The 26407-nt window shown below is 42.2% G+C and overlaps 1 protein-coding gene across 2 annotated transcripts in view; it reads right to left on the bottom strand.

Annotated features, from left to right (window-relative positions):
* Positions 1–18385: 18385 nt before the first annotated feature.
* Positions 18386–26407, bottom strand: part of cpne7 (copine VII) — a 38341-nt gene continuing 30319 nt past the window's right edge. For both annotated transcript variants that reach the window (XM_029767417.1, XM_029767416.1), the window contains exons 12-16: positions 23846–23900; positions 22644–22695; positions 22156–22289; positions 19802–20038; positions 18386–19184 (exon numbers count right to left, since the gene is read on the bottom strand). In XM_029767417.1, the coding sequence (XP_029623277.1) occupies positions 19011–19184; positions 19802–20038; positions 22156–22289; positions 22644–22695; positions 23846–23900 (652 nt within the window). In that variant the 3' untranslated portion in view covers positions 18386–19010. The remainder of the gene's footprint in view (positions 19185–19801; positions 20039–22155; positions 22290–22643; positions 22696–23845; positions 23901–26407) is intronic.

The raw sequence follows: 26407 nt of genomic DNA, 5'->3' as shown, positions 1-26407 counted from the left end.
CATGCGCCAAAAACAACAGTGAAATGCTTACTTACAAGCCCTTAACCAACAATGCAGTTTTAAGAAAATACAACAACAAAAAAGTAAGAGATAAGAATAACAAATAATTAAAGACCAGCAGTAAATAACAATAGCGGGGCTATATACAGGGGGTACCAGTACAGAGTTAATGTCAATGTGCGGGGGCACCGGTGTCAAGGTAATTGAGGTAATATGTACATGTAGGTAGAGTTATTGAAGTGACTATGCATAGATAATAACAGAGAGTAGCAGCAGTGTTCCAGGGGGGCAGTGCAAATAGTCTGGGTAGCCATTTGATTAGCTGTTCAGGGGTAGAAGCTATTTAGGAGCCTCTTGGACCTAGACTTGGCGCTCCGGTACCACTTGCCGTGCGGTAGCAGAGAGAACAGTCTATGACTAGGATGGCTGGAGTCATTGACAATTTTTAGGGGCTTCCCCTGACAATGCCTGGAATAGAGGTCCTGGATGGCAGGAAGCTTGGCCCCGGTGATGTACTGGGCCATACACACTACCCTCTGTAGTGCCTTGCGGTCGGAGGCCAAGCAGTTGCCACACCAGGCAGTGATGCAGCCCGTCAGGATGCTCTCGATCGTGCCCTCTTCACGACTGTCTTGGTGTGCATGGACCATGTTAGTTTGTTGGTGATGTGGACGCCAAGGAACTTGAAGCTCTCAACCAGCTCCACTACAGTCCCTTCGATAAGAATGGGGATGTGCTCGATCCTCCTTTTCCTGTAGTCCACAATCCTCTCCTTTGTCTTGATCACGTTGAGGGAGAGGTTGTTGTCCTTGCACCACACGGTCAGGTCTCTGACCTCCTCCCTATAGGCTATCTCATCATTGTCAGTGATCAGGCCTACCACTGTTGTGTCATCAGCAAACTTAATGATGGTGTTGGAGTCGTGCCTGGCCATGCAGTCATGAGTGAACAGGGAGTACAGGAGGGGACTGAGCATGCACCCCTGAGGGGCCCCCGTGTTGAGGATCAGCGTGGCGGATGTGTTGTTACCTACCCTTACCACCTGGGGGTGGCCCATCAGGAAGTCCAGGATCCAGTTGCAGAGGGAGGTGTTTAGTCCCAGGGTCCTTAGCTTAGCGATGAGCTTTGAGAGCACTATGGTGTTAAACGCTGAGCTGTAGTCAATGAACAGCCTTCTCACATAGGTGTTCCTTTTGTCCAGGTCTGAAAGGGCAGTGTGGAATGCAATAGAGATTGCATCATCTGTGGATCTGTTGGTGCGGTATGCAAATTGAAGTGGGTCTAGGGTTTCTGGGATAATGGTGTTGATGTGAGCCATGACCAGCCTTTCAAAGCATTTCATGGCTACAGAGGTGAGTGCTACGGGTTGGTAGTCATTTAGGCAGGTTACCTTAGTGTTCTTGGGCACATGCACTATGGTGGTCTGCTAGAAACATGTTGGTATTACAAACTCAGTCAGGGACAGGTTGAAAATGTCAGTGAAGACACTTGCCAGTTGGTCAGCGCATGCTCAGAGTACACGTCCTGGTAATCCGTCAGGCCCTGCGGCCTTATGAATGTTGGCCTGTTTGATTTAAGTTTCCCTGAATTAAAGTCCCCGGCCACTAGGAGCGCCGCCTCTGGATGAGCGTTTTCCTGTTTGCTTATGGCGGTATACAGCTCATTGAGCGCGGTTTTAGTGCCAGCATCGGTCTGTGGTGGTATGTAGACAGCTAAGAAAATACAGATGAAAACTCTCTGGGTAAATAGTGTGGCCTACAGCTTATCATGAGATACTCTACCTCAGGCAAGCAAAACCTTGAGACTTTCTTGGATATCGTGCACCAGCTGTTGTTTACATATATGCATAGTGTCCCGCCCCATGTCTTACCAGAGGCTGCTGTTCTGTCCTGCTGATGGAGTGTATAACTCGCCAGCTGTATGTTCTTAATGTCGTCGTTCAGCCACGACTCGGTGAAACATAAGGTATTACAGTTTTTAATGTCCCATTGGTAGGATATACGTGCTTTCAGCTCGTCCCATTTATTTTCCCTGTGATTGAACATTAGCTAGCAGGACGGATGACAAGGGCAGATTAGCCACTCGTCGCCTGATCCTCGCAAGGCACCATGATCTTTATCCACGAAATCTCAGTTTCCTTCTGCAGCGAATCCCGGGGATCTGGGCCTGGCCGGGTGTCTGTAGAGTATATCCCTCCCGTCCGACTCATTGAAGGAGAACTCTTCGTCCAGTTTGAGGTGAGCAATCGCAGTTCTGATGTCTAGAAGCTCTTTTCAGCCATAAGAGACGGTAGCAGCAACATCATGTACAAAACAAGTTACTAGCAAGACGAAAAAACTAACTAAATAGCATGGTAAGTTAAGAGCCGATAAGACGGCAGCCCTACCCTCCGGCGCTGTCAAACTGCAGACCTGAGGGTCTGTCTGCCGTTTGACAGCAGCCACTTGAGGACAATGCAATGATGCGTTAAAGGTGAATCATGAATTTGATCTGTGTGTATAAGTGTCTGGGGTAAGTCATGAATACTGAACACAAGATAAAAGACCACTGTGTCAACAAAAACAACAATGTAGACCAGTGGCAGAAATACAGCATGTGATTAAACAACTAAAGAAATAAAACATTTATGCACTCAGTACTGTAAGTAACTCTGGATAAGAGCATCTGCTTAATGACAACCAAAAAATAAACAGACCCGTACCAAGCATTAGAACGTAGTTCTGTTTAGTAAAGTGGTTAAAACAAGACAGAAAAAAGAGGAATGGTTCAGGAGTAACAGGAGAAGACAGTGTCATAACAAGAAAATAAGTATTCTTTGAGACGTGAAGCCAGCAGGAGTGTTCTCTTGTGTGCTCAACTGTATACCTCTGTGCAGTTTGTGTTCTGACAGGTAGCCTGTGTGGCGGTCAAGGAAGGGGTCAGAAGTGACATGGAGGCAGCTGGGGACTGTTGGGCGATTGTCAAAAATATCACAAAACGCTCATACTGTTACTACCTCCCTCTGTGAATAATAAGGCTTTTCACTTTGGGAAGTTTCTCAAAGACTTTCTTTTTAGACAAAGAGATTTACCATTGGAAGATCTTTAGCACTGTTTTAAATGATATAACATATAAGGGCACAAGGCGAGACCCAAATGCAGACACAGAAGGCAGACGGTAGAGCTACGATATTTATTATAACAAAGGGAGTAGACAAAGGCAGGTCGGGGACAGGCGAGAGTTCATAAACCAGGTCAGAGTCCAAACAGTACCAGACGATAGGCAGTCTCGAGGTCAGGCCAGGCAGGGGTCAGAAACCAGATCCAAGTCCAAAACAGTACAAGGGGATAGGCAGGCTGGTAGTCAGAACAAGCAGAGTGGTGAGGCAGGCGGGTTCCGAGTCAGGACAGGCAAAGGTCGAAACCAGGAGGACTAGAAACAAACAGAGACTGGGAAAAATAGGAGCAAGGAAAAACGCTGGTTGACTTGGCAAACAAGACGAACTGGCACAGAGAGACAGGAAACACAGGGATATATACACCGGGGATAATAAACGACACCTGGAGGGGGTGGAGACAATCACAAGGACAGATCAGGGTGTGACATAACAAAGTAAATAGAGAGAGAACAGACCAAAGGATTACTTGATGCAATATTATTCATAACTCCTGTCAGGTGACAATTGAAAGACAGAATGGACACATCAAGTGTACAGTAGGCACACAAAAGGTTTTCTTGCCTACTGCATGTTGCTATTTATTTGAATCTCTCTACTACTCATAAAAAAACAATAAAGGACATGCAGAATGATACCGTACATCATTTGAATGTAAACCATCATCAACAGTACAGACGGTAATGAGATTTGTGGGGAATGACTATAACACTTGAAAATGGTCTCAATATCAAACAGTAAAGGAATTGTAACTCCTACAGCATATGCCTCTGAAATGCTAAGGAATAATAACCCCCTAGCTTCTGAGTGACGTTCCTGCTGTTTACTAAATTCTATTTGTACTTCTCTTTAGTCCACTCTGTCTCCTTTTATGAGACGCCAGGCCAAGCCTAAGTGTTAAAAGGCAGTTTGATGTCACTCACAGTAGTGAGAATGGCAGCCCCTCAGGCTTATCGCAGCAAGGCTGCCTCCCTCTGGTTCCACCAGACCTCCACCCACACGTCTCATGATGTGCCTGACATTTTGGGATATTCGCCTGACGCTTTATCACTATCACAGGATTTGTTTGCTGTAATAACTATGACTATTCCCCATTCCTTCCCTTTGGCACAAAACACATTTGACTCAGAGAAAAAGATCACATTGAATGCTGTCATGTGGACACAATGGATTACCTGCTGGGATTACCTACAGTACATTTGCTCAATACTCTCATCAGTTGATCATGATAGGAGTGTTCAACAAAAAATGTGTAAAACGTCTTCCCAATTAAGCATAGTGAAACCTTGGCTTATTCTGGGTTGCATTACTACACCTACTGCAGCATATTGTAACCAACCAGAAATGCTCATTTAATGTGAGTGCAGTACCATCATTTAAAATTCTGTCACAGGTCAGGCTTGGCCTTCATTTAGCTCTCAGTAAGAGCTGATGGAGGGGGATGAGGCTAGTCTAAGGGCAGAGGTGAGGCTGTAATTGGCTCAGGTTATATGGCCATTGATTCATGTTGTCTCTTCAGGGAGGGATCTGCTACTGGACAGGGCTTTTCTGCAATCCAAGGAGATGCACACTGACGATACTGGTCTACACATCACATGTAGCCTTCCACAGCATACTGTAAATTAACCAATTCCAGCAGGACTATAACCATGCGCTGTTTACTCAGCAGGTAGAATGTATTTTGCTTAATCATTGTTAAATAGTGATGTGACAAGGTGAATATCCATGTATTGAAAACAAGGAGCATTGTGTTGCAGTTGCAAATCAAGGAATATCAAAGGCATGTTGTGAATCACCTAAGTGAAAGATGTATCCTATATGTCCATCACACAAGCCAAGGCCCAATTACTACAGTTCTAAAAATCAGATCAGTCCAATCATACAACAAGTCTACATGCATGCTATACATACAGTTACTGTAGACTAATAATTCACCTTAAAAGGGCTTTCTTTTTCTGCTTGTAAATTGCTAACCATGTAACAAACCAACAGCAACAGCAACCTTGAATTATATTCATTCATTTGAAAGAAAGGTGAAGGTTTTCTTCTACTATTTACTACACTAAGACAACTATCTGTGCTGAGGGACCAACAAGAAGTTTAGAACGTTGTGTCTCAAGTTACCTATGTTCATTGTTGATTACAACTAATTATTTTTCCAATGCCTGCCCTTGTTACGCATCCAGAAGTGTTAGTCATCTTGGTGAGGGAATAGGACCAAGACTGGAAAGAATTAAGGCCATTTATCACCCGCAGAGACAGAAAGCAATTGGAGGGGAATCTCAATTGCTACTTCAATTAGATTATTTATTCACAAAAAGAGAGAATGGCCACGTTACAACACATTAGTACTTTCTTGTGACCGGTCATTTCTCCCTTATGCACCGTGTGCTGTGGGAAAGGTATACCCTCCATTTGTCTTCTCAAGATACACTATTTACAGCTACACGAATGCAATAGCTGTAATGACTAGTCCAAAAAATGACAAAAAAATCCCTCTGTCTAACCCACGACCAGCCCTCAATCCCACTTAACTCTGCAGACCACAGAAAGGTCTATATTTGCTACTGAAGAAATATACTGAACAAAAATATAAATGCAACATGCAACAATTTCAACACTTTTACTGAGTTACAGTTCATATAAGGAAATCAGTCAATTGAAATAAATTCATTAGGCCCTAATCTATGGATTTCACATGACTGGACAGAGGCGCAGCCATACGTGAGCCTGAAAGGGCATAGGCCCACCCATTTGGGAGCCAAGCCCAGCCAATCAGAATTTGTTTTTCCCCACAAAGGGCTTTATTACAGACATAAATACTCCTCAGTTTCATCAGCTGTCCGGGTGGCTGGTCTCAGATGATCCCATAGGGGAAGAAGCTGGATGAGGAGATCCTGGGCTGGCATGGTTAGACGTGGTCTGCAGTTGTGAGGCCAGTTGGATGTACTTCCAAATTCTCTAAAATTATGTTGGAGGCGGCTTATAGTAGAGAAATTAACATTAAATTCTCTGGCAACAGCTCTGGTGGACATTCTTGCAGTCAGCATGCCAATTGCACGCTCCTTCAAAACTTGAGACATCTGTGGCATTGTGTTGTGTGTGGCGTTTTATTGTCTCCAGCACAAGGTCCACCTGTGTAATGATCATTCTGTTTAATCATCTCCTAGATATGCCACACCTGTCAGGTAGATGGATTTTCTTGGACAAATGCTCACTAACAGGGATGTAACAAATTTGTGCACAAAATGAAACATTTCAGAGATCTTTTATTTCAGCTCACGAAACATGGGACCAACACTTTACATGTTGTGTTTATATTTTTGTTCAGTACATAATGATTGCCAGTATTGAGCTGCCTGTAGGAATGAGATTGATGGAGAGAGGTCAGACAAGCGTATTGTATTTACAACATTATGAATCTAGTGCTTTACTGATTGGAATAGAACCAGTCTATGGCACCAGTTTGCTCAGTTGTAGCAACAATGATAGAACAGTTTATGCTCACATAACTCTATGCATTGATCTTTCTCTCTTTGAACACTGCTATCTAGTGATGGTCTGATAACCAACCTCCACAGCACTGTAGTCATTTCTATTGAAGCCCTAGCTGGTTGGCTTGGTTAATAGGGCTAATTATATGTCCCGGGATTCAGCCCCCTGACTAAGAAATGAATACCCTGAACTTTTAAGATGGGAAATAAAACTAACCTTTCAAAGTGCTTATCTAAAGCCCCACACTATTATGTCTTTCTATCTTTTCCATGGTTTATTGCTGCTCTGGCATTTGAAAGGGAAGGTTAAGTCAGATAAAGCAACAAAGATGCGCCACCATTTTATTTTTTATGGGCAAATATGCCTGCTCCTGAAATGTCAAATGAGGTTGGTCTTTCAAATATGAATTTAAATTAGTTTTAATATTGTGAGTTTATCAGACCTATACACTTTTTGTAAAACATCCACAATGACCCAATAGTCAACAGAATACCATTTTCTGATAAGACAATACACAACCCACAATATTGAAACATGATCCATATCTGAATAATTCCCCAACACATCAGGGATTACAGAAGGGGAATAAGTACACACTCCTGAGGGGCCCCCGTGTTGACGGTCAGCGTGGCGGATGTGTTGTTGCCTACCCTCAACGCCTGGGGTGGCCCGTCAGGAAGTCCAGGATCCAGAGGGAGGTGTTCAGTCCCAGGGTCCTGCCCTGGTGAGGACTATGGTGTTGAATGCTGAGCTGTTGTCAATTCAGACTCCTTAACTTTTTCCACATTTTGTTACGTTACAGACTTATTGTAAAATGTATTGAATAGTTTTTCCCCTCATCAATTTACACACAATACACCATAATGACAAAGCAAAAACAGGTTTTTAGAAATTTGTACTAATATATATAAAAAATATTGGAAATATTGCATGTACATAAGCATTCAGTACTTTGTTGAAGCACCTCTGGCAGCGATTACGACCTCTCCCATTCTTCTCTGCAGATCCTCTCAAGCTCTGTCAGGTTGGATGAGGAGCATTGCTGCACAGCTATTTTCAGGTCTCTCCAGAGATGTTCCAGAGAAGTCTAGGCTCTGGCTAGGCCACTCAAGGACATTCAGAGACTTGTCCCGAAGCCACTTCTGCGTTGTCTTGGTGGCTGTGTGCTTAGGGTTGTTGTCCTGTTGGAAGGTAAACTTTCGTCCCAGTCTGAGTCCCTGAGGTTTTCATCAAGGATCTCTCTGTACTTTTCTCCGTTCATCTTTTCCTCGATCCTGACTAATCTCCCAGTCCATGCCGCTGAAAACCATCCCCACAGCATGACACTGCCACCACCATGCTTCACCGTAGGGATAGAGCCAAGTTTCCTCCAGACGTGATGTTTGGCATTCAGGCCAAAGAGTTTAATCTTAGTTTCATCAGACCAGAGAATCTTGTTTCTCATGGTCTGAGAGTCTTTAGGTGCCTTTTGGCAAACTCCAAGCGGCTATCATGTGCCTTTTACTGAGGAGTGGCTTCCGTCTAGTAACTCTACCATAAAGGCCTGATTGGTGGAGTGCTGCAGAGATGGTTGTCCTTCAAGAAGGTTCTCCCATCTCCACAGAGGAACTCTAGAGCTCTGTCAGATTGACCATTGGATTCTTGGTCACCTCCCTGACCAAGGCCTTTCTCCCCTGATTGCTCAGTTTAGCCGGGCGGCCACCTCTAGGAAGAGTCTTGGTGGTTCCAAACTTCTTCCATTTCAGAATGATGGAGGCCACTGTGTTCTTGGGGACCTTCAATGCTGCAAAAATGTTTTGATACCCTTCCCGAGATCTGAGCTTCAACTAAATCCTGTCTTGGAGCTCTACACACAATTCCTTTGACCTCATGGCTTGGTTTTTGCTCTGACATGCACTGTCAACTGTGGGACCTTATATAGACAGGTGTGTGCCTTTCCAAATCATGTCCATCAACTGAATTTTAAGCTAGAAAAATAAAGAGAGTCGCACACTCCATATATAAACTCCCAGTAATGTATTGGGTAAAAATTTCGGCATCACTCTGCCTTCTTCAGGGTAGCACCTCTACATAAAAAATAATTCTGGGTGTGCGCCAGCTCATGTTTTTTATTCAATCAATTTAATTTTCCACAGGTGGACTCCAATCAAGTTGTAGAAACATCTCAAGAATGATCAATGGAAACAGAATGCACCTGACCTCAATTCCGAGTCTCAAAGCAAAGGGCCTGAATACTTATGTAAATAAGGTATTTCTGTTTTTTTGTTTTTTTAAATTAGCAAACATTTCTAAAAACCTGTTTACACTTTGTCATTATGAGGTATTGTGTGTAGATTGAATTATAGAATAAGGCAGTAACGTAACAAAATGTGGAAATAGTCAAGGGGTCTGAATACTTTCCGAAGGCACTGTAGGTATTCCTTTTGTCCAGGTGGTTGAGGGAGGTGTAAAGTGCAATAGAGATGACATCATCTGTAGATCTGTTGGGGCGGTATGCTAATTGGAGTGGGTCCAGGGTGTCTGGTATGATATAATATATGCCATTCAGCGTACACTTTTATACAAAGTGACTTACAGTCATGCGTGCATACATTTTACTTACGGTGTTCGCGGGATTCGAACACACTATCCTTGCGTTACAAGCGCTACACTCTATCAACTGAGCTACAAAGGTTATGAGCCATGACCGGCCTTTCAAAGATTTTCATAGCAATAGATGTGAGTGCATTGGGTCCATAGTCATTTAGGCAGGTTACCTTGGCAATCTTGGGCACGGGTCGTGGACTATGGTGTTCTGCTTGAAAAGAGAGAGCGTGAGAGGGAGGGAGATAAAGAGAGATTTCAGACAGTATATGTTGATAATGCTTTATATTCCTGTGGGTCTATTTGCCTTAAGTAAAAAGAAAGAATTCAGACATTATGTTGACAATGCTTTATATTCCTTTGGGTCTATTTGCCTCACATAGCCATCCGTTAGACAGGAGACAAACTGATGTATCTCCTGTCATCAGGTTTGTTCCCGTGGAGCTGTCTTCGCTCTGTAAACTATTTTCTCTCATCACTCTGCTTTGATGACTGCCAACTGACTCTAACAGAAATGGTCTGCCAAAGACTGGTGGCAGTCAAAGTTATATGGCATGCAATTGCTGCTCCTTTCAGATGACGGATAACGTTTTGGAATACTGCCAGTACCATTTGTCACTAGAATATAAAATGACAACAGTATGCATTGGAAAGAGAAAATGAAATACATTATGGAGATGCTGTGTATCTTCACTCCCAACATATCCAAACTACTATACTTTTGAGATGCAATCTCAGCAAGTCTTGATAGCCAAGGGATGCTAGTGGAGGTGTGTGTGTGTGCATGTGTGCGTGTGAAGAGATAGGGAGAGAGTGATGATATAAGTTCTCTGTACGTACAGTGCGCTCCAAAAGTATTGGGACAGTGAAAATGTTGTTGTTATTTTGGCTCTGTACTCCAGCACTTTCAATTTGAAATGATACAATGAGTATGAGGTTAAAGTGCAGACTGTCAGCTTTAATCCATATCGGCTGAACCGTTTAGAAATTACAGCACTTTTTGTACATAGTCCCCCCATTTTACCGGACCAAAAGTATTGGGACAAATTGATTTGTATGTGTATTAAAGAAATCAAAAGTTTAGTATGATTGCATCAAGCTTGTGGCTCTAGAAACTTGTTGGATGCATTTGCAGTTTGTTTCGGTTGTGTTCCAGATCAATTTGTTCCCAACTAGAAATTAAAGGTAAATAATGTATTGTGGCATTTTTGGAGTCACTTTCATTGTAAATAATAATAGAATATGTTTCTACATTAATGTGGATGCTACCATAATTACGGATAATGGTATGATATTTATACCTCTGTAACTTTCTCACTCATCATTATTTACAATTCATTCAGGATTATCTGTAATTTTGGTAGCATCCACATTAACGTAGAAGTGTTTAGAAACATATTATTTTCTTACAATATATTATTTATCATTAATTTCTATTGAGCATAAAATTATCTGAAACAACCAAAACAAACAGCAAATGCATTCAACAAATTTGTAGAGTCACAAGCTTGATGTCGTCATTGCATGCTATGAATATGGGACAAAATACTTATCTTTTTACTACTTTAATACAGATGGAGAGAATGGTGCTGGAGGGGATGGCCACCGTTTTACCGATGCTGGCACTAAGACTGCACTCAACAAGCTGTATAAGGCCATAAGCAAACAAGAAAATACTCATCCAGACGTGGCGCTCCTAGTGGCTGGGGACTTTAATGCAGGAAAACTGATATCTGTTTTACCGCATTTCTACCAACATGTCACGTGCAACTAGAGGGAAAAAACTCTAGATTACCTTTACTCCACACACAGAGGTGCGCACAAAGCCATCAATTTGGCAAATCTGACCTAAACTCTAACCTCCTGATTCCTGCTTACAAGCAAAAACTCAAACAGCAAGTACCAATGACGGAAGTGGTCCAGAAGTGGTCAACAGTCTTGAAGGAGTTCCCACATATGCTGAGCACTTGTTGGCTGCTTTTCCTTCACTCTGCGGTGAGGCCTGATTCACGCAGTCTCCTCTGAACAGTTGATGTTGAGATGTGTCTGCTACTTGAACTCTGTGAAGCTTTTATTTGTGCTGCAATTTCTGAGGCTGGTAACTTTAATGAACTTATCCTCTGTAGCAGAATTAACTCTGGGTCTTCCTTTCCTGTGGTGGTCCTCATGAGAGACAGTTTCTTCAATTGCACTGAAATGTTCCGGGTTGACTGACCTTCATGTCTTAAAGTAAGGATGGACAGTCGTTTCTTTTTGCTTATTTGAGCTGTTCTTGCCATAATATAGACTTGGTCTTTTACCAAATAGGCCTATCTTCTGTATACCACCCCTACCTTGTCACAACACAACTAATTGGCTCAAACGAATTAAGAAGGAAAGAAATTCCACAAATTAATCTTTAACACACCTGTTATTTGAAATGCATTCCAGGTGACTGCCTCATGAAGCTGGTTGAGAGAATGCCAAGAGTGTACAAAGCTGTCATCAAGGCAAAACCACCATACTTTGAAGAATCTAAAGTCTTACATTTATTTTTATTTGTTTAACACTTTCTTGGTTACTGCATGATTTCATGTGTGTTATTTCATAGTTTTGATGTCTTCACTATTATTCTATAACGTAGAAAAACGTAAAAATAAAGAAAAACCCTTGAATGAGTAGGTGTGTCCAAACCTTTGACTGGTACTGTATATTCACATTCCTTCAGACTCTTCACAATCGCTGCTGGTACTCTCTGTTTATTATCTATGCATATTTACTTTACCCTTACCTACATGTACATATTACCTCAATTACCTCGACTACCCCGTACCCCAGCCGGTACCGGTTCCCCTTGTATATAGCCTCATTATTGCTATTACTATTTTTCCTTTTGTTTATTTAGCACATTTTTCTTACTTTTGGTCCCCTAAAATGGGGGAACTATATACAACAAGTGCTGTAATTTCTAACAAGTCACCACATATGGATGAAAATACCCTCAAATTAAAGTTGACAATCTGCACTTTAACTCATAGTCATTGTAACATTTAAAATAGAAAGTGCTGGAATGCAGAGCCAAAACAACAAAGATTGTTTCACTTTTCCAATACTTTTGGAGCTCACTGAATGTCAGAGAACATCAGAAGAGATGGCTAATTACTCCTGAGCAGCTCCCTACCTCCACCTTCAATCATTCATTTCCTCATTAGAGCCTGCTGCCCAGCACTGTAACGCACACCAATCTACATCCCGCCCTGCCGGCGAGTGGGAACCCAGCTGGGCCTCCCTGCATTAAAGTCTATAACTCGGAGTTGATGAGCTGTTTCCCCCTAAACATCACCTTGTCTCAGGGCGCGACTCTGTTGTCGATTCTATTGCCGATGAATATTTGGCTGTGCTGAGCGCTCTTTAATTGTGGCTGTAAATCAGGGCACAAAGGGTCTGCAGAGAGAAGAGAGAGTTTCCCCTTTACAGATGAATGGGTCCACTCAGCTTCATTATCCATACTAATATAGACAGGAGAATAGTAAGGGAGAGTGGGGTAAGTTGAGCCAAAGGGGTAAGTTCAGCCACTGTTGTTTCTAGGAAGCCATACACAAAATGTATAATTTGACCAGATATTTAGGAAGAGGTCATCATTCATGGAGTCTGAGACGGTAGAAACCACATGGAAAGGTTGTAAGCAAGTTAGGTAAATTAGTCAAATGTATTTATTTAGAGGTTTCATGATGCTTGTATCTAAACCAAATATATCATCTTAAGATTGTTCTATACATAAGGTGGGGTCTCTATAAGCTTCAATATGAGGTCCTAAACCTAGCATGAAAGTGCATCCTTGTAGCTGTCTGGGCTAATGTAGTCAAATTGTATACCTTGGTGTAAGTTGAGCCAATGGTTGAGCCAATGGCAAGTTGAGCAAATTGAAGTGTTTTCTTCCCAGGTGTAATGCAAGGCATTATCGCTGAGATATGAGGTAATGTTAAAAATGTTTTTTTTTAAAGAACAAAGTGTTTGTTAGGTAGGTGGCTCAACTTACCCCATACACTCTTTCAACGGGGCACCGTCATAGGATGCCACCTTTCCAACAAGTCAACAATTTAATCAATTTTAGAATAAGGCTGTAACATAACAAAATGTGGAATATATCAAGGGGTCTGAATACTTTCCAAATGCACTGTATTACTTTCTGTATAGGAACACAAGATCCTGAAATATATTTAGATATCTTTGTTAGAAAGAATATTATATTTCCCTTGACGGAGTGATGCAGAATGTAAAAAATTGCTCAACTTACACCACTCCTCCCTACAGACAGGCCTGCTGGAGGAATCCAATACCTCTCGAATGGTGGGCAGAGCAGCATCAGGATTGTGGGATATCAGTTTTCCAGGATATCACTTCAACCCTAACATTATTTTTAGCAATGTTACCACCACTTTGACCTGCCATTGTGAGGTTTAAAAATAAACTTCCTTACAACCATGTGATGGAAGGAGCAGGGTTTTTACTGTAAGACTTTATCCAGCAAAGCTTTAGCCTCGAGCACAGAGCTCAGCTGGGGTGGCTTGTGGATTCTATCTGGCCTTGTGAGGGCACTGAACAACACAGTCAAGGCTTCTGTTTAAAAAAAGACAAGTCTTTAAAGAAAAACTTCACTCTATTACGCACTGAGCCCTCTACCACTCCCCCTCCCCCCCACCTCTGTCCCTGGTTTTCTCCGAACATAGGTATTGTCACAAGTCCCCGTCACCATGGAAACAGCCGCTATGCAGCGCTCTCGCACAATAGCCGTTAAATGAAAGGAACTGTCTGAAGGAGCAGTCTTCACCCCCATTACATGTACTGACGCTGTACAGCCTCATCATCGCTGACCCGGCCACGGTGAGCGTGTGCATGGAGTATCCCGACCAAAGCTTCCATCACACCGGGGGAAATCATACGAGAGCAGAGATTGCGACTCTCAAAAGACTGCTGCATTCCTCTCTCAATTGTATTCCTCTCCAATTTAAATTGAACCACAAGGCAAAAAACATGTTATAGGTCACAGAAAATGAACAGGGGATGTCACTCCATCTCTCTGGTTGTTTAATTGCATCAGTAAGTGCTTTGAGTCAGATGTGGGGCTCACAGGGGCCGTTGTAATGGAAATCTGTGATAAATTCCTATAGTAGCAACATATTATCCAATATTGTCTTACCTCCAAAAGGTACGCCGTAAATTCCCACAACCTAATAACCTGAATCGAATCAGAGAAGAAGAATGATCAAATCAAATGGCAATAAATACTACATCTTTATTTAGTTTTTCCACTTAAAAACCATGGAAGAATAGAGGCGAATATTTCCACTTTTTTCACAAGGATGAGACATCACAGACACTATCATGCAGTTGACTGGATTTATTGGCCTAAATGCAAGATAAATAGAGCATCCACAACATGAACAGAGGTTTGTGCAAATGTAGGCTTGCCTATCAGCATATCGTACTTCAAATGAATGTACAACACATCTTAACAACAGAAGTAAGCATGCAATGAATTGTCTTTTTAGAAATAAAATATCTATGACCTCAAAATCATCCAGTGGTTTAGGGAATACACAGCAGGGCAATAGACTAGCCTGTATTACCTTCCACCCAATGTACAGTAGTGTTCAGAGCCCATGTTTGTCAGTGGTGAATGCAAAATAAATACCTCAGATTATGCACTCTTTGCAGTGCTCATTTAAAAACAGTCATTCTCCCTTGATAAATATTTTAAAGGAGAGACATCCACCATCGAAATCAATACTGCTAGACACAGTATGCATCAGGGTTAGCAATACCTGCAACTAACTGTGCATTTGGTCTAAAGGGTTTATTCTTAAAATGAACTAAGCAAAGGATGATTTGAGTTGATGGAGAGTGCTTTGGCTTGTGCCTGAGGGCAACATTAAATAATGAGCCATGTTGTCCAGGGCCATGTTGTCCAGGGTGGGAACAACAGTACAGCACAGCAAAGAAACACCAGAAAGGTGCTGATACTTGTGCCTTGAGCATATGATATTCAAATCCCGTTCCCCGTCAGGAAGAGGAACACTGATTCATATCAGCATGACATCACTTGTTGTTGCTCGGAGTGTGTAATGTATGTATGGCCTTAAGTGTGCGCATATGGTGGGCTGCGCACAAGCCAATTCTATGAAAATGCACACTGTTTTAGCTTGTGCAATAAAGATAAGGACCAGGGGCTGTAACGGATAACAGTGTACCCCATCATCTTGCCAATGATTCATACATTTCTCAATATAGATCTGATAGATAAGGTTTCCTGCCATTGCACAACAGTAATCCTAAAAATGAGATATCCATTCATGTGATGAATAAATCCATGGCAGTATGCCACCTTGAGAAATGGTGTCATCATATTCAAACAAACACATAGTAGATATCCAAACAAAAACAAACAAAGAATTAATTTAATAAATATAAAGTACTTCAATATATTACTATTGATGTCAGAACTCAGTCCAACAGAATATTGGCAAATGTTCTACATCAATTTCCCCATCCTACACATCACATTGCAGAGCCCCAGTGTGGAGGTGAAAGTCCATCCAGGGTTATTTACATTCAGCTGATCAAGTAGGACTCCAGATCTGGGTGTCCTAAATCAATAAGCCGTAGCTCATGGTCCTTAGTGACAGATACACACTCACTGTTCTTCAAAGGAGCTCAGACCACAGCACACAGGAGCACTGTACCGGGGAGTTTAGCCACAGTTATGTACACACGAGCACATGGGCCATCTTGGAGAGATGCAAGTATTGAGAGAGAAGCCAAACTTGATAATTACAAAGTTGCATCAACAAAGGGGACAGAGGGGACAGAGGCATGGGCACAGACTGGCATCAACATCAGCATGTGTTTGTTACTGTCCAGAGAAATGTACTGATGAGGATTAGGGCCAGTTTTACAATATCCCAGACAACTGTGATGTAATCTTCATGATATTTCTCCATTATGAGAAAACATTTGCAATCTTTATACTGAATGCAACCTGTTTTAAGGTGTTATTCTTAGTGTATGTAAAAATATGGGCAGACAAAATAATACGACTTCAGTGATTCAGGTTACCTGTTTGCATCATATCTGACGTAGATACCTGATGCACCTAAACTACGTCAGTATCATTTTTATCAGAAGAAGTTTATAGAACTATGTGCAAGACTTCTTACCCATGATTTATACAATCAACAAGTCAAAGTGTCAACAGAGAGAACAAAATAGTTCCTAGAGGGAAAAAATTGTTACAGTACATATTAATCATGGAGGGATGTGCATGTAAAGCTGCTTACCATAAGTCAGCAGCATCTCATCCAAACCAGTCAATATGAATACAAGGCCATGATCCCACTCTCTGGCCTTTTCTCATTAATGTCAACGTGTACTCCTGTGACATTTGCACTCTTCAAACAATATAAATCATATACATTCCACCGAATTTAGATTCTTCACCAGACAGTGCAGTGAGGTCTTTCACATGAGTAATGAGATGCAAGGTTATCTCCCTTGAATAAGATTTGTTTTAAAGACCTAAAATATCGTACAGCCTTGTGATACAAACACCATGAAGAGCCCTGTTTAAAATGTTCCTCATTAATTCAGTTAAGAAAAGTAACAGGCTCCAGATAGGGATTTGTCTTTATCTCAACCTGACCTAAGGTATGCTTCATATGGAGGTAATGGGCATAACAGTTGAAAAAGATCTGATTTATCTTGATGTAGATCTTTATCATTTATTTATACTGTACGTATATTTGTTTATATTTCTTGACTTATTTATCATGTATACACTTCTGTAACATTTTATTTGAATGCTCTGCCATAATGCCTGCGTAAGGTTATTATAAACATGAGATTGTGATATAAATACATGTCATCGCTAAATCTGATATAAATCACTAAGCTTTAAAATGTTGTACTGTAACGTAATTTTTGTGTGAATCATTCGGAAAATGTCAAGTTTGCATGTACAGTACCAGTCAAAAGTTTGGACATCTACTCATTCAAGGGTTTTTCTTTATTTTTACTATTATTCTACATAGTAGAATAATAGCTTTTCCTTCACTGCTTTTCCTTCACTCTGCGGTCCAACTCATCCCAACCAATCTCAATTGGGTTGAGATCAAGTGACTGTGGAGGCCGTGTCATCTGATGCAGTGCTCTATCCCTCTCCTTTGTCAAATAGCCCGTACACAGCCTGGAGGTGTGTTTTGGGTCATTGTGCTGTTGAAAAACAAATGACAGTCCCACTAAGCGCAAACCAGATGGGATGGTGTATCGCTGCAGAATGCTGTGGTAGCCATGCTGGTTAAGTGTGCCTTGAATTCTAAATAAATCACTGACAGTATCACCAACAAAGCACCCTCACACCATCACACCTCCGCCATGCTTCACGGTGGGAACCATACATGCAGAGATCATCCGTTCACCTACTCTGTTTCTCACAAAGACACAGTGGTTGGAACCAAGTCTCAAAAGGCCAGATTTCCACCTGTCTAATGTCCATTGCTAGTGTTTCCTGGCCAAAGCAAGTCTCTTCTTATTATTGGTGTCCTTTAGTAGTGGTTTCTTTGCAGCAATTCGACCATGAAGGCCTGATTTACGCAGTCTCCTCTGAACAATGGTTTTTGAGATGTCTGTTACTCGAACTCTGTGAAGCATTTATTTGGGCTGTTACCTCGATGGTTTTTGCTACTGCAATTTTCCGGATTGACTGACCTTAATGTCTTAAAGTAACGGACTGTCGTTTCTCTTTGCTTATTTGAGCTGTTCTTGCAATAATATGGATTTTTACTAAATACCACCCATACCTTGTCAAAACACAACGTTTTGGCTCAAACGCATTAAGGAAAGAAATTCCACAAATTAACTTCTAACAAGGCACACCTGTTAATTGAAATACGTTCCAGGTGACTACCTCATGAAGCTGGTTGAGAGAATGCCAAGTGTGTTCTAAGCTATCATCAAGGCAAAGGGTGGCTACTTTAAAGAATATAAAATATATTTTGATTTGTTTAACACTTTTCTGGTTACTACATGATTCCATATGTGTTATTTCATCGTTTTGATGTCTTCACTATTATTCTACAATGTAGAAAATAGTAAAAATAAAGAAAAACCCTTGAATGAGTGGGCGTGTCCAAACTTTTGACTGGTACTGTATATGACTACCTTTTCTGTGCAGGCATCATGTTGGAATAGTAAAATAAAGTTTTACCTAAATCTATTTCCACATAATTGAAAGACTCATGTGGTTTGATATGTTAAGATCCCCCCCTCTCCCAATCCTTCAGTTGACAGGCTCTTCAGACAATACAGTGATGGGCAGTAAGACTTAGAGAGACACAGCAGAGCAAATGAAGCAGGAGAAGCAGACTGAAGCCTTGGAGAGCCTTAGAAGTCATATAAAAATGAACTGAGGGCCGAGGTGCCAGTATCAGGGCAGAAGGGGACAGAGAGCCTGTGATCATAGTTGATCAACTCTGGGAGGGATTCACCTGCATGCATCCTCAAAACAGGAGGAAGAGGACGAAGGCTCCAGCATCATGCTGAACAGGCAGATGGATGCACAGCCAGGCAGAGGGACATGATCCGAACGGAGAGAGAAAACAATCCAAAGGTTTCAGTTTCCAGTCTGTGTGTGAACGCTGTACAAATGAAAAAAGAATGATAACAACACTAATGTTAATGACCATGGTTCTTGGTCCAGAGCAGCGATCTGCACCCTCTCTCTCTCTGCTGGACTGAGATGTGGTCAGGCCGTGGGCCCCACTGCTGGCAATGATTCTGTAGGGGTGTTGGCAAGGGAGGTGGGAGAGTCACATGATGGGACGGGCGGCATGGGGCAGATGGCCTTGTGACTGTAGTACTCCACCACTTGGTTGGGCACCTCCGCCAGGACACATTTGGCTAAGGCAGCGGGAGAGGCCTGTGATAATAGAACACAGCTGTAGTCTGGACAGTTCTGGCACAAGACCCCAAAGGGTTAAAACAATCATTTTCAGTGGCACCTAAATCCAATGAAACTCTGGGCAAATTGTTTTTTAACCTAACAAAGGAAGAATGGAAAGAATGATTTGTGTTTTCCATTGTTTGGGCAGCGGTCAAAAGGAAAGAGAGCACACAGACAAATCGCATCAAGCTTTTGGAGGCATTTTTGCATTTTTCATCATTACTTTTCTAAATGAATGGATTTTCTTTCCTGGTGACAACATTTCTTTTTCTTAGGAGGGTTTTCTGAAGCTCCTCCATCTGTAGCACTGGCAAGGCCAGCAGAGGAGAGGCTGCCTGGCTGTTAGCATGTCTTCAAAGCCCCATTGGAGGGTAATGCTATTACTGAAGGGGCTTTGGAGGTCACACTGGGAGACTTAATGGCCGCCAGCATCGCTATTATAAAAGTAGTGCAGTTTCTGAGACCTTGGAGACCCACACCTCTGTTCTTTTGGCTTGGTTGGAATATGACTGTGGCATAGCAGAGTAGAGTGAGGTAGGGAAGTTGGAGGGATGGAGGTATAGACGGCGGAAGGGAAGGAGGGCAATACTGACCGTTTTGAAGTCTCTGAAGGGCACAAACTGCACAATGTCTCTGAGGACGGGCTCTCCTTTGGGCGAGCGCAGCACCCCGTCATCCCCATCCAGGATCTGCATGTCTGTGAAGTCTGCATTGCCCACGCCAACGATGATGATGGACAGGGGCTGGTAGGAGGCGCGCACGATGGCCTCGCGTGTGTCCGCCATGTCTGTCACCACGCCATCTGTGAGGATCAGCAGGATGTGGTAACGCTGGAGGAGAGAGGAAAGTGGAGAGGGTTGCGGTTGCGTGTTAACCTTTTGTCACCACACACTTCAGTGCCCTTGGCTTGTCTGTGTGTAACACATTATCCTCTGAAATCTGACTGCTCCCACTGAGAAACACTGAGAAAAGTAATAATGTATTAATCTCTAGTCCCATCAACACCTCTCTCTCTCCCTGCAGGATATCAATATGAATGAGACAATCCTCAACATCTACAGATATCGTACATTTGCCAATGGATTTTACATATGAGGTCTATGAGTGTATTCCCATGTATTCTCCTCTCAGATGTCCCATGAGTCCCTTAGGATTAAAGTGCCCCAGCTTCAGTTTTAACTCATGTCCTGAATTCTCTTTTCATTGATCCTTTGGTCTCATTTACTGATCAGAAGAAGGGATGATTGAATAATAAATGAAGATCAGTACAAGGACAAAGCAGAAGAAATGACCAGAATGATGGAAAAGTGTTTCAAATGTAATTTGAGCAGCCTGAGGGCAAACTAATGTAGGAACACATTGATATTAAAGGCCTTGGGCATTCTTGTTAACTCGATCATTACCGCGTTTCATTGAGAGATTTTAAAGGTGCTTATGCAGAACCTCAATAAATTATAACAGATTTATATAAGGGGTTGGTCTAATCCTGAATGCTGATTGGTTAAAACCAAGTTCCAGCCGGTGTCTATTCCACAAGTTAGCACCGGCTAAGGCTATGAAATGCCTATTTACTGTTCCATCTCACTGCGCAATCCACTGTCTCATCAGCCCAGCCAGACAATTTATAAACTTAATCTCCCATTTCTTTTAGACTAGTATTTGGTTTTCAACAGCAGAGATTTGTATAAACCTTGCTGTCGGTCTCTCTGATACTTGCAACATTGTTTCAATATTGAAATTCGATCTCCAGCTGTTCGATGGTAATCAACGTGTCAGGACTCAGGAGTCAGGACGAGACAGACAGGCAGCTTTTCTCAGCCAGTTGAAATCATAAATCAGCATAATTTTTATGGATATATACAAAGAAATGTCCATAGAAAAACAGGTAAAACTAAACAAAATGCAGCTAGTTTGCTGTCTTTCCAGCTTCAGTTTGAAGTAATTGTGTTAGCTGTGTCATTGGCTAGTTCCTCCAAACAGCTTACTGGTGAGAGAGCAAATGTTCTATGCCAGGCGAAATAGCTCATCATTAGCTCATTGTTATGGATGTATCCAAATAAATGTCACTAGAAAACAGTTTAAACAAACACAAATGCAGCTACTTTTCTGTTATTCTTGCTGCACTGTTTGATGTGACTGTGTTAGCCCAAGTTGGCTAGCTAACAATAAGTTGTTAGCTAGCCAGCCAGCATGACAACGGAACATTTAGAACAAATGTCCATAGATATAGAATAAAAAGACTTAACAACTGGGTTGTGTCTCCGGAAACGGAGCCAGCCGGCTTGGGTAGCAATCCTAGATTTGACGATGTGGACTATATCTTGTGGAAGTAGTATGAATAAATTCATCTAAATAATGTTTTTAATGGAAATGTGTCAATCATGATTTGAATTTGTTGGTATCCCGTCGTATAAAAGTGATAATTCCCTCAAATACGGTGTTTGGAGGATATATTGGCACGGTTTGCTGGCCCGAGACTAACAACACCTGTGCCAATTTCCTCCAAACACCGGCTTACATTTACATTTTTGTAATTTAGCAGACGCTCTTATCCAGAGCGACTTACAGTAGTGAATGCATACATTTCTTTTTTTTTTTTTTCGTACTGGCCCCCCGTGGGAATCGAACCCACAACCCTGGCGTTGCAAACACCATGCTCTACCAACTGAGCCACAGGCTTCTAGAGGCATAATCACTTAATTAGACAAAAACATATAATAGCGAATGACATCACTATTATGTTTTTCATTTCTACACTCAATCATTCACCTATATGGTCTGTCTTGGCTGACTGGTATTAATTGTGTAAAAGCTGAGCTGAGCCTGAGACAGCTCATCCATGGAGGCTCAATGGGTGGGATATCAGTTATGGATATTTGTATTTTTCTCCATATCATGCAGGCCTGTACTGTACATCACTCCATTACAGCAGTAAAGGGACACTTACTGAGGCATCTTTGATGGTCTCCTCTCCTGCTGACAGCTTGGCTATCCTGCTGATGATGGGAGAGACGTTGGTGGGGCCATACAGCTGGATCTTAGGCAGGCAGTTCTGGTAGGCCTCCACCACCCCCTGAATCTCTGATCACACACACACACACACACACACACACACACACACACACACGTTCTACTGTGGGTACACACCTTGAAGTAGCACATTGAGGGACCGAGGGAGGAAGGAAAGGAGGGAGACAGGTGGGCTGGAGTAAAAGAACGAAGGATAAACGTATTACTGGAAATGTGAATTTGTAGGGCTCTGTGTCCATTAAAGATGGATTCTGAGAGCGGGAAAAGCACTAAAGCTCCACATGTTATCCTGTATGCACATTTTTCATTGTAAAATGTCAGCGGTAGAGATTGATGGAGGGTTGGGCAGAGCTGCTGAGATGTTCAGAAGTATAAGGTACCCAGAGGAGGCTTCATCTCTCTTACCTTCACATTCATCATCCTCTGGGTTGAAATTGATGGCAAAGTCATGGGACACCTGTTTGTTGGGGGAAAAAAAAAAGGTCAGACACTGTTGTACTGGAAATTAGTGTAGACACAAAATCCCTATGCCTCATTTGAAATACAACTGGGGTCTTCAAGGACACTCATTTATTTCAGTCCACATTTTATGACCTTTTGAATGTCTGGAGTAGCGGTGGAATAAATGAAAATATAGGACCATAAGTCCACATAAAGCTTACTTTGAGTATGAGAATGACCATGTTTCTGATACTAAGTGGTCCAGTTATCTTATTGAACAAAGCCATAGCCACACAGCCTTTTGAAAGCTTTTACTATTTTGGGTAAATACAACAGCTTTGGGCTCTTGAACTATTCTAAGTGACAGCAAAAATGCTGAATTTACTGATTTGGTTTTGTAGTCTTTTAGCAGCCTGGGGTACAGAAATAGTTCAGATGTGGCATTTTTCTATCCAATCAAAACAACAGTCTTTTCTGTCCAGTGTATGTACCTTTGACAAGACAGATGTCATTAAGCCATAATTACAGAACTTACAGTAGTTAAGTCTATTTATAAGTCAATGCACAGAACAGAACAGAAGCAGATCCTGATAGCCTTCTTCTATCTTTTCTCTGTCTGTTGACCTGCCAGTACTTCAGTGTTCCTGTAATGTGACTCTCTATCTCTGGAAGCAGTCTGTGTCTGAAAGCGGTGTGTGTGTGTGTGTCTCTGAAAGCGATGTGTGTGTCTGTGTCTGTGTGTGTGTGTGCGCGAGCGTGGCACTTCAAACCCTCTCCCCAGGGTGCTAGTTAAAACAACAGCGGAGTCGCTGTTCTCCATGCCAAATCTGCTAAAACGACGCTATTCTCTCACTCCTGAAACCTTCTGACAAGTGGCCATCAACACCAAGGAGCCTTGCGCCACACTGCCTGCTTGCCATTATTTTAATTTCCTCAGAACATGTTATTTTCTCAGGGACAGGTATTTCCAGAGAAGGGGCTTGTGAATAAAAATAAACTCAATTATGAATTTGAAATGTGAGACATTGACAGTGACGAATGGTGTCAGAAAATAGGGCAATCAGCCCATTCAATATAGACTTAAGGCATGGGCAAATACCAAGAGGAGAGAGGGAAAATAAGCAGTGGGGGAAAAGATTATAACAACTAAACAAGATAATACTCACCTCGTAATTGGGTGGAATTCTGGCACCAAATCCCAAGGCGGAAAATCTTTTGTCACTAAAATGTAAAGTAAATCAATCATACTGTTGTCACTGTTACAATAGAGAACACACTGTCACTGATAAAATGGAAGATACTTGTCAAGAACATTATTGTAATTTATCTCTTCCACACAGGAAAAACTACATTGCAAATCCCTCCTTTTAAGTCTTGTTTACAATTCAACCAGTTAGGACACTCAAATGACAATTTAAGATTTGCTTCTATGTTCCAGCTGTCAGTTTGCACCTATGGGGTGAGATTATGTTACTCTCCGCCACTAAGTGGTAATTGTGCCGTCGCAATTGCTGTATTCCCCACATCATTATCGGTATCATTCTAATATGATGAGCTAATGTAGTACTATATGCTCTGCCATATTGAATGCATTACTCTTTGTCAGGAGGGCAGGAGAGCACTGCACTAGAGGAATGGAAGCAGGAACTGTGGGGGAGAATGAGAGTGTAAGACACAGTAGGACAGAAGCAATGCCTGCTGGGAAATACCACTAGACATACAGTAGATCTGATCACATGATGAGCTGTGGGGCTCACTGAGCAGTATGCGAGCCGAGACAAGAAACAAAACAGGAGTCCTCATAGTGCAACGGCAAAAAGAGAGGGTTTAAGAAAGGATTAAAATGTGAGATGGAATGATTAGTGAGATACAGCTCTCGTTCTCTGACAGGGAATGTGTGTATCTATCACTCTCCAATCCATGGCACTGTGAACATGTGTGCTGGGCTGTGTTAGCTTCTTTCCCATCACATTAGTAATACTGCCTAAATGCATGATTTTGTCTCTGCTATCAGGACATTTTTCATGCAGAAAAAAAAGTGGATTCTCGAGCACCGTGGCAATCTGAATGAACATCTCCATAATAACATCTTGTTTTCAGCCATCAGCATTTGAAAGGAGCTGTTTTAATTTATTTACTGCAGCAGGAAGGGGAGAGGGTGATGACATGGGCTGGAAACACTAAAGCAGGAAGTAATAAGCATTCAATTGAAGATTTGCCTGTAAGCCCTCATTAGAGACAACTAAAGCTTTCCCTTTACTCTGAACTTTAATTCGCTGGCTGATTGATACGTTCTCCAGCATATTAAAGGCAAAGTAATGGAAAAACAGATGATAAAACCCTTCTGGTCTCATCATCCACCCTTGGGAATTAAGAATGATCATCTCTGTGCTAAACATAGTAATCTTCAATTGGGCTTACTCTGTCTCAGGAAATGGTATAGTCTCTCTCATGAGAGAGCGGCATCCTGAAAGAGAGAAGCTGTCCACACGACCAAGGCCCCTACAAAGGTAACTGGTTTCCAAAGGCTGCTGCCATCCCCGATATTCACAGTTTGCTTACAGCTGCTGATTCTTTTCTCTCTAAAGACTGACAGGAGATCATCTAACAAGCAAGCCAATCAAAATGGTATTTCTTTTTTCAATTCAAATTGGGCTTGGTGGATGTACAGTACAACACATTTGGAACATCATCCCAAAACCATAGTCCTTTGTTCTAGCAGGCCTAGCTATACACAAGGGCAAGCAGACACACACACACACTTGATTACCAACAATGACGAGACAGCCTACAGGGAGGAGGTGAGGGCACTCGGACTGTGGTGTCAGGAAACAACCACTCACTCAACATCAACAAAACAAAGGAGATGATCGTGGACTTCAGGAAACAGCAGAGGGAGCACCCCCCTATCCACATCGAAGGGGCAGTAGTGGAGAGGGTGGAGAGTTTTAAGTTCCTCGGCGTACACATCACGGACAAACTGAAATGGTCCACCCACACATACAGTGTGGTGAAGAAGGCTCAGCAGCGCCTCTTCAACCTCAGGAGGCTGAAGAAATTTGGCTTGTTACCCAAAACCCTGACAAACTTTTACAGATGCACAATCAAGAGCATCCTGTCAGGCTGTATCACAGCCTGGTACGGCAACTGCACCGCCCACAACCGCAAGTCTCTCCAGAGGGTGGTGCGGTCTGCACAACGCATCACCGGGGGGCAAACTACCTGCCCTCCATGACCCGATGTCACAGAAAGGGCAAAAAGATAATCAAGGACATGAACCGCCCGAGCCACTTCCTGTTCCCATCGCTACCATCCAGAAGGCGAGGTCAGTACAGGTGCATCAGACCTGGGACCGAGAGAATGAAAAACAGCTTCTATCTCAAGGCCATCAGACTGCTAAACAGCAATCAATAACTCAGAGAGGCTGCTGCCTACATTGAGACCCAATCACTGGCCACTTTAATAAATGGATCACTAGTCACTTTAAACAATGCCACTTTAATAATGTTTACATATCTTACATTACTCATATCGTATGTATATACTGTATTTTATACCATCTATGCTGCTCGGCTATCGCTCATCCATATATTTATATTTACATATTCTCATTCACCCCTTTAGATTTGTGTGTATTAGGTAGTTGTTGGGGAATTGTTAGATGACTTGTTAGATATTACTGCACTATCGGAACTAGAAGGACAAGCATTTCGCTACATTCCCATTAA

The sequence above is a fragment of the Salmo trutta genome, chromosome 12 (assembly GCF_901001165.1).
Source record: "Salmo trutta chromosome 12, fSalTru1.1, whole genome shotgun sequence".
Classification (NCBI taxonomy): domain Eukaryota; kingdom Metazoa; phylum Chordata; class Actinopteri; order Salmoniformes; family Salmonidae; genus Salmo; species Salmo trutta.
Note: the sequence above shows the minus strand (reverse complement) of the source record. Positions and strands in the feature narration are given on the sequence as shown.